This window comes from Epinephelus lanceolatus, chromosome 16 (assembly GCF_041903045.1).
Source record: "Epinephelus lanceolatus isolate andai-2023 chromosome 16, ASM4190304v1, whole genome shotgun sequence".
Classification (NCBI taxonomy): domain Eukaryota; kingdom Metazoa; phylum Chordata; class Actinopteri; order Perciformes; family Serranidae; genus Epinephelus; species Epinephelus lanceolatus.
In genome coordinates this window covers 32,645,525-32,655,013 of record NC_135749.1, presented here as the reverse complement: position 1 = coordinate 32,655,013, position 9,489 = coordinate 32,645,525, and the positions used below count along the sequence as shown (strand labels likewise).

At 45.0% G+C, this 9,489-nt stretch overlaps 1 protein-coding gene across 1 annotated transcript in view; it reads right to left on the bottom strand.

Moving 5' to 3' along the window:
* Positions 1-5,097: 5,097 nt before the first annotated feature.
* Positions 5,098-9,489, bottom strand: part of grin2da (glutamate receptor, ionotropic, N-methyl D-aspartate 2D, a) — a 408,220-nt gene continuing 403,828 nt past the window's right edge. The window contains exon 19 of the mRNA XM_033636162.2: positions 5,098-9,044. Within this exon, the coding sequence (XP_033492053.1) occupies positions 5,859-9,044 (3,186 nt within the window). The 3' untranslated portion in view covers positions 5,098-5,858. The remainder of the gene's footprint in view (positions 9,045-9,489) is intronic.

Here is a 9,489-nt window from a genome sequence, read left to right as displayed (position 1 = left end):
TTAGTAGTGATGGCCAAATGAAGCCTCATGAAGCATTTTCTTTATTTTATGAGCCCACTAGATGGCGCCCTTGGTTTAAAAAGGGAGGCTCAAAAAATGGCAATTCAATGTATTTTCAATCTTTTGTTGAAAAAAAGCGCCATCTAGTGGGCTTATAAAATAAAGAAAATGCTTCATGAGGCTTCATTTGGCCATCACTACCCTTTAGCTCTCGCAGTGCTCTCCACCTTGGAAATGCAAGGCCAATGTTAATCCGAGTTCTGTCCCTTTCTTTATCTGACAACTTCTTAGCCATTTCGCTTTGAAAATATGCGCTGCCATCGCTCACTGGCTGTAGCCTTTTATATGGAGGGAGGGCCAAGGGCTCCGAGAGGAGGGAGGAGGCGGCAATTCACATGAACACGCAGCCGGACCAGCTTGTAAACAAGGGGCGGGAGATCAACACAGAGAGAGGGTGTGTGAGGTCATGCTATACTCCAGATGAAATTACACCTCTAGTTCTTCACATAGCAATTTTTTAATTCCTTCAATCTAGAAATGATGCATTTTCACTTATTGCCCCTTTAAAGTGTTTATTTTTCTGATAAGTTTGGTTTTAATTAGTGATTTAATGCTATAAAATGAGGATTTTACAACATGACTGACAACTGTTAAAGCTAGTCGTTGGGCTCGCATTCGGTGGCGATGCTTGCGATTGTTCAGACGGGTGTATGGGCAGAAAAGTTGATACCGCAGAGATCCCTACTACACAGACTCTGGCAGCGAATAACGTCACCAAAGGGAGATGGTAGTGGCCATATCTGGGATATTTCATCTTCACTTCTGTACAGTGGGGGTAAGTGGAGACATCTATGATACTAGACAATCACAGCATGTAGTGGGAACATGATGATGCATCATAGGGATGGGTGTAAATAGCCAGATAGCTGCAGTGTGACTATTCTCATCCAGGTAAAAAAGTGACACACTGAAAATGTAAACACAAAATTTAATCTAAAGTTGCACCAGGGATTACTCTAACTTTATTCTCTTTATGATAAGAGAAGATCTGCTGTCCTCATGTCATGCACTTTATGCTGTCTTTGAAGAGATCAAACTCTGAAACAGTAACCTCAATCAATCATGCAAATTGTTTTAATATGTCTGTACCCACTCACCCAACCAGCAAAACAAAAGTCAGGCATTTGTTTCAGTTCTTTATTAAAATCATCTTTTTATTTCTGTACTGCTTGCAGTGCAGCACAGTATTGTCATCGTCCCCCACTGGTGGCAGGTGTGGCTAAAGCAGAGTGGCAGCAGCATTTACCACTCTTACCTTTTTGTGTGTGTGTGTGTGTGTGTGTATGTGTGCTCATGTAGATTTGACAGTGTGTTTGTGTGTGTATGTGTGAGGTGCTGACAATAAAGTGTAGCACAACTAGCCATCATCCCGTACAGTCAATACAGCAGTATTGATACAAGGCCTTGAGACATTGTTCAGAGGTGTACAGGCAGAAACTATGAATGTGTTTCCACTGCAGGCTAAAACTGGGCTTACCAGGGCTAAGAGCCATTAAATGCTTTTTGTATTACTAAATGCAGTGTTGAAAATTGATTTACCTTTGACCATTCTGACGAACGTTATAGTATCATAAGCACGTAAAATTGCAGGCTGGCCAGGCGGTTGGATCTCTTATCTCAGGCAGTGTTTCTGTGTTTAACCAAATGATGTGTACAGGATCCTTGTTGTGTGTTTAGGACTAAAAGTGGCAAAAAAAGTTTGAAGATGTGATTATCAAAAGAAAGCCCTGGTTTGACCATTTTTGGCCTTAGTGGAAACCAAACTAGCGAGCAGATTTAGCCCTGCCCCTGACATGTGTCGTATTAGCTTTACCAGTTTTGAAAATTAAGAAAGAAACAGTGTGTCTGTTGTGTATAACTGTTTTTTTTTTCTTTTGTTTTTACAGCACAGCAGCTTGGCAGATACAACACACTATGTACGTATATCAAAGTCCTTATATATACCGTATAGGTTGGTCGGCAGGGGTAGCTGTGCATGTTTTTGTATAGTAATACAGCTACTAAGAGATGCAAAAAAAGCCTGTGCTGCTTGCTACATTGTGTTTCAAAGAGGTCACCTTACTCTACACTGCGGTAAAAACTCCAGGGTCCGACGTGAACCCGAGACAGGATCGAGAATGTGACCCCCTACATAAGTGAGAGTTGTGGTAAAAGCTGCTGTATCCATAAAAGGTTTAATTAGTCATTAATCTGTAGCCCAAACCAAAAATAAAGGCCCCTCTGGGTAGACAAACACACGCCACCACTGCTACAGTGACACGGTCATAAGACACTCGCGCACCCCTCCACATTGTCACTTTGTTGAAATATTAGCGTTAGCTACAGTAGATAGCTAATGGAGGCGAATGGTTGGTCTTAAGTGAGCAAAAACACAGTTACATACTGGTCTCTGTTTTCGCTGGGGGGTAGGGAGCTGGGCAGGAGGTTCGAGACAAGGAGAGACAGACAAACAGACAAAAAAGACATATTCATTGAGATAATACCGAAAAATTTAGTAGACAAACTTATATAACATAGATCTAAGTGCCTTGAAATATACTATCATATATACTTAGATATGCTATTTTTTTTTAGATGAAATAAATATATCCACAGATACTCTTCTTTTTTAAAAACAGACCAGCTTTACAATTGCAGACACGCAACAACACAATGGATAGACATGAGGAAAAAGAGGCAAGGGGAGAGAAGGAAAGATAGGTGGCTCGTTTCTCTGAGGACACACCCAAGCTTTGCGTTCACACCGCCAGCAGCTGCTGTGCTGCATTAATGTACGATTACCTGTTTCTGCTAGCTCACTGATGATGTAGTGTTTCAGCAACAGACACAAATGAGCTGAAATGGTATGACTGCAACAAACCTTCCAGAGGCAAAGGTAAGCCCATTTTTCAGGGCACAGAGTGTGTTTGCACTCGGGGCAACAGACTTGAGTTGCTTGCGGTGTGAATGCACAGAAAACATGTCACACATACTCAATGCTTTTCCTGCTTTCATTTAAATTTGTAAAAGCTGTTGATTGCTAATTGCAATAAGCACTGAACTGCCTCCAACTTGGCTTAATACAGTCAATCTTTGTTGAAGAAAATAAATCTATAATTTCCCTGTTCTTAGTGAATATGAGGGAATATGTGTTTTTAACACATAATATTAACATTATTACTGTAATGGACTTGGAATGAGAAACAATATCCCCAAATATCAAGATGCTAAACAACAATTTTCTCTAACACTACCCACTGCCACAAATATATATATATGATATATATATATATATAGAGAGAGAGAGATTTTTTTCTAAAAGAAAGGCAGACACACTCTACACAACAAGTTTATGTCAAAAAACTCTTCTCTTTTTGTTTTCTTCAGCTTAAGTAAATTATGGCTCAGATGCAGTTCCAGGCAAACAAGAGCTGACCAGACTGTGGGAAGATGGCTCAGGCAGCATGACCGATTGAAAAACACAGCCGCTGCTCTTGCGAGCGGCTCTTGCCTCTTCATGACAACTCCACTGATGTCCAGTGTCCTGATGCTAAACTCTAATGTTGATGGATATCACATAAGTAGCTACTCTAGCTAAGTGATTGACATCGGAGTGTAACTGCTGGTGTCAGCTCGGTCATGGATTAAAAAGCCATAGCTCTTGGTTACACATTTACAAGGTGAGAAATACTTTTTTAAAAAATAAAACGCACAGGAAGTGCTACTGTGTCTTTCATACACTGTCACTTAGATCCAGCACTGCAGCACTTTAGAAACATCTTATCCCTTAGCTAGCATCCAACTTAGGCACAGTCTCTTTGACATCAAAACGGCACTCGCACAAGATCTAATTCACACCAATCCAAATTCCTCCCTGTCTAATCACACTGTCCCATGAGGATGATGCTATATGAAAGTATATACCTTCATACTTTGCACAAAACATATGGCAGGAGCAGAAGCATAAGGCTATAATTATTTATTTCCCTGCAACAATCTTTCATGTTATCTAACAAAACTGTGCAGTGCCACTTACCATGTTAAACTATTTGGCTCAAACCCGGGTTTATTTGTTTTAATTTTTGCAATTGTTTGTTGTATTCTAGTGTTGGCACCGATTGGACCACTTGCAGAGGAAAACAAACAGAAACATTAAAAGATTTAAACTTTACCCCATTGCATTCTAACCCTTAAGCAAGAAACATAGACTTACCCTGCAAGATAAGCATACCAGTGCTTATATTAGGCTATGTCAACGATGAATGAACTGGTCACCTCTTTTCATATTTCTTCAATTACTCGCATCCGCTAGCCATCAAAATGCTACTTTTTCCATCTCCAAGTGTCTTAATTGTTGCAGCACACTTGATGGTGGCTGACTTTACATTCAGTCAAATACAGGGAGGGAAAGACACTGCTTCCATTGTCGTAGTTAGGTAGTTGAGAGAACGTTTCATGTGCAGCTTGAGTAGTATGGCACAGTGCTTACATGGTATTAGACTTAATACATGTCTTGATATATAGAACACAATCAATAACAACAACAACTATTACAGCACAGAAGTAAAATAAAAGGTTCAAAGTATAAAATTGTAACACGAACAGAGAGTGAGTAATGTATTGCTCAAGAAAGAGAACAGATGAATTAACTTGCTTCGATGAGCGTGTCCTTGCATGTGAATGTATGCAAGTGTTTGTGTGCAATTTTAGGTGTGTGTGTGAGCGTGTATTTGCATGTCTGCATATTGGGGAGATGATGGAGCACTCTGCAAGATAAAATGAAACATAGCAGCTAACATTGTACAGATTGATGTCAAGCTCTACTTAAGTTTGGCACTCAGCTTTTCATTAAGCCAGTAGAATATCAGTCACAGTTGACTTACCCTGTTGTCAAGAATACAAACACAGAAAAGCACAGACACACAGAATAATCACATCAAGGAGAGGAGCCAAGAAGGGAGGACAGGAGAGGAGATGACAAGAGAGATGAGGAGATATACACTTGAATAAGATGGGAAAGGAGTTAATGCAGAGAAAGAAAATAAAAATAAGAGGGTAGAGGAGGTGAGAAGAGAGAAAAGGAGGGAAAAGATAGGGTAGAACAAAAGAGTAGAGAACAAGCAAGGGTGCATGGATAACATAGAGTAGACAAGGTGGTTATCACCCTCCTCTCCCTCTAAACAAGAAGGTATTGATCATAAACAACAAAGGTGCCTCGGGAGGGTGTCACAGTTCTGCGGGGGTGTAAACAGTTTGTTAAGGAAAAAGGAAAGTAGGGGTAAGCGGCTTGTTTTAGGGAAAAATATAAGAACACTGTTCTGTGTTAAAGGCTTCTGAGAGCAGCAGGCATACAGTACTACAAAGTTCCTGAGCCCTCAGTAAGCATTAAGAATCCTCTGAATACAAACTACTGCTTTGCTTCAACATCCAAAGCCCTTTACTGTCTATAGCAAAGGAGTCTCCCGCAATAGTATCACTTTTACTGTCTGATTTGCTTTTAGTGTATTTGTTAATAACCCAGTTCAGAATGCAAGTTGTTGCTGTGGTTGTAGTCTTTCACATACTGAGAGGAATGAAAGGAAACAACAGTAAGCACAAGATTGCTCCTGTTGTCCTTTGACTTACCCCATAGGGTTTGTTTGGCTTTCTGGTTCGTTTGTTTGTTTGTTTGTGCAGAACTTTAGGAAAGGGCTCAGTGCGTATTCTGTACTGACTTGGCTGCACAGCTGTATTTGCTGCTGGGCAGAATTACATCCCGATCACCTGCTTGGCCTCGGCCTTACAGGTCTCTCTTATGACTTTTGATACCTTTTTGAACTTCAGACCTCACTCTCCACGCTGGAGAAATGGGCTGAGCCCCTTCGCGAGCAAAGGCTCTTGGCTTTGAGGGGTAAGTGTGGAGACTGAGGAAACCTCTGGGGCTGGGGTACAGAGCGCAATCTCTGGTACTGTAGTTTAGCACTTGCCGCAGCCATGGAGGAGGGCTGGGGTGCCCCCGGGGTGGATGAGACCACAGAGGGAGAGGATACAGAAGAGGAAGAGGTAGGGGGAGGAACGTGGATAGGATGAGATGAGGACGGAGGAGCTGGAAGGGCAGGGAGTGGGGGTGGCAAGTTTGTCATGTGGCTCTGAGGTGGGGATGATTGCCGTCCTCGGTCCCTATCCCTATCTGTTCTCTGTGTCCGCTGCTGGATACTGAGGTTTGTCTGGCTGCCAGATTTTGATGGATTCTGTGAGCGATCAGGTTTAGAGGAGGATGAGGAGTCATGTTTGGGCTTCAGGGGACCCCCAAAACTCTGACATTGGTGGTACAGCTCTTCCTGGCTTCGTGAAGTCACACGGGCCCATTTGGAGGAATGGGAGTGCGGATGGTGTCGGGGAGAATGACAGGAGGAACAAGCTGCGTGCCCTCTTCCTTTGTCCTTTGACTTGCGTTTACTCTTCTTCTCGTCCTGTATGTGGAGTTTATCCACAGACCAGTATCGTCGAGGAGGTGGTGGCGTAAGTGGAGGTGGGGGCCAGTGTGATCCTGATCCCCACCCTCTTTCTCCTCCCTCTCCACCACCACCACCCCCACCTCCACTGGACCCCCATCCACTTTCTGCTGTCCCCCACCTCTCCCCTCGCTCAAGGAACAGGTCATCTCTACTGTTGATGCTGCCGGCTTTATCCCTGGAAGGGTAGGTGCTGAAAAACCAACCTCCTCCACCAATCCCTCCTACTGCCCTGCCTTCATGATCCTCCCAGTACCTCTCAAACTTTCCAAACTCTCCTGAAGAGCCATCGTCATCAGAATAAATCCCAACTACTTTATCACGTTCACGCTCCTCATCTGACATTGTCCTTCCTCCTCCACGCCTCTTTCCGCGCTCTGCTTTCCTCCTCTCAAGCTCAGAATCTTCCTCCTCACCCTCTACTTCTGACTCCCACTCATGGAAAGATAACCCCTCCTTGGAGTGCATCTCACTTCTTCCATCCCGTCCCAGCAATGGCCTCCTCTCTCCTTCCATTCCTACGGCATCCCTGTCTGAACTTTTACTCTTCCTTCTTTTAGAGGAGACAGGCAACAAGGGTAGAAAGGCAGATGGAATGGTGTCAGAGGAAGGGTTGACCCCTCCCCAGAACTTGACGGATGTTGAAGGCTTACTGCTAGAGCTTTGATAGTGCTTGCTGTTCCTTCGTCTGTTATGTCTTTCTTTCCCCCTGCTGTCTTCCCCATCATCCCTCTCTTTCTCTTCTCTGTTTTTCCTCTCCTCATCGCCCGGGATGTTCCATCCATAGCTTCGGATTGAGCTTTCACTTTTTTTCCGAAAAGACTCTCGTCTCAGGGGTGGGTATGATGGGTAATCTGGTGTCCCTGATTTGAGTTCCTCTCTTTTTTCAGCATCTCCTCCCTCCTGCTCTGACCTCTTCCGCTCTCTCTTCCTCATCTTATCCTCCTTCTTCCTCTTCTTTGCTTTGCGCCGCTTTCGCTCTCTTTCTCTCTCCCTCTCCTCCCTTTTCTTCTTCTTTCGGCCCTTCTTCCTCCTCTTCCTCTCACGCTCCCTCTCTTTGTGGTGTCTCTTCTCCTCTCTACCCACTCCCCCCTCTCTTGTTGTTCCTCCCCTCCCTCGCTCTCTGTCTCCCCATGATGCCCACCACTCCTGTAATTGGGCCAATTGGCTTCCTGTTCTCTCTCTGCCATAATCTCTCTGAAGGCGTGGCTTCCGAGGCGGGATCGGCGGAGGTGGCGGACTGCATGGCAGTGAGCGCGATGACATGCGGCGCGAACGTATCTTCCTCCGTGACCCCAGGAGGAGGCTTGACTCCTCTGTAAGCAGATCTGAGTCATAATCATCATCAACTGTAAAATCCCGGTCACCTGCTCGATACCGGAAACTCAACGAGGAGTTGTAGGAGCTGTCACTAGAGCAAGAAGAGGGGGAATTTGACCGAGACAGTGAGACCGAGGATGAAGAAGAGGATGAGGACGATGTAGAGGAAGAGGATGAAGATGAGGCACTGGAGCAAGAGGAGTAGAAACGGCATGGGGAGGAGGGACTGGTAGGAGTGTGTGTTGGGGAGGAAAGGGGAACAGGCAGAGGAGGGGGTGGAGGAGGACGTCGCCCTCTCCTTCCACCTCCATCGCTTGCTCCATACCTCCCACCTCCTCGTCTCCCCAGAGGGAGTATATTCTCATATAGGGGACCTCCTGAGCTTTTTCTCCTTGCCTGAGCTAGGCTTCCTCGTCGCCAGAAAGGAGGCCTTCTTGGGGAAGAGGGGATCGGTGGAGGTGGCTTGGGTATTAAGTGCCCTTGGCCTGGTTGGGGGCCTTTGGGAGGCAGTCGTGGCATCCCTGAGGCTTTGGAGCCTCGAGGATTAGGTTTGGGAGTCTGCTGAGGGCCTCCTGCCTGTTGGTCAGAGTTAGCTCCAAGTCCTTCTGGATCTATAGGACCATAGTAGCGCTTATATTCATCTAGCCCTGTGTCACCTCCTCCCCCTGCTCCACCTGCTCCACCTGCTCCAGCTGCAACTCCGCCTTGCATGCTCCAGTGCTGTCCAAGATTTGGCTGATACTGTGGGGGCTGAAGTTCAGTGATACCTCCTGCTATCCCGCCCACACCAACTCCTCCACTACCACCTCCACTCATGACTTTCTCTGGCTTTGACCTGTTCCAACGATCAACCACAGCAAGTCTGCGGTCATGGCGAGGCAAGAAGGTAGAGCAGGGCATGGGTCCTTCCAGTAAAGGGCTGTTTGAGGGTCCAAGAGCCATTGCTGAGTGTCCTGTGGTCGGCGGCGATCCAGGTAGCATGGTGGTATAGGTCGGCCCCTGTTGCTGTTGTTGGTGGTGTTTCTGCTGCTGTTGCTGCTGCACCATGGCAATGGCAGTTGTGTTATTTATTGTGGCTGTAACAAGGTGTTGCTGGGCTGCAGTAGGTATGGTACCCATGGTGTGGTATTGAGGCAAAGAGCTACCTCCCGGTGCTGTCTCATCCTCAAACTGGCAGCAACTGTACATACCCTGGGCGGAGAGATAAAAGAGATTGAAATTAGACCAGCAGGCTGCCAAGTATGATAAGGAGGAATTGAGTGTGTACGTGTGAGACAGAGACACGGAAAGAGAGAGCCCGTTATCCCCAATTTTGAAAAGGAAACCTGTAGAGCAGTTTTGATCTGATACCTACACAAATCATATGAAAGTTAACTTCAGGAAACTGCTAATGTCATCACTCCAGCCTTCATCAGTTTTGTCGAAAAATAAGCAGATCTTCAGATGCACATAAACATTGAATTTCATTGATTTTAGGTCTCTGCACACTCAAAAGTTACTGATTACTGTTGATTACTGCAAAAAGACCACAGTTTGGAGGAAATCAGGTTTACACAGTTAGTTTTAAGAAAAGACATTGTGGTGATAATGTACTTCTATATAGTTACTAACAATAGTCGGTATCTGTCAAAACACA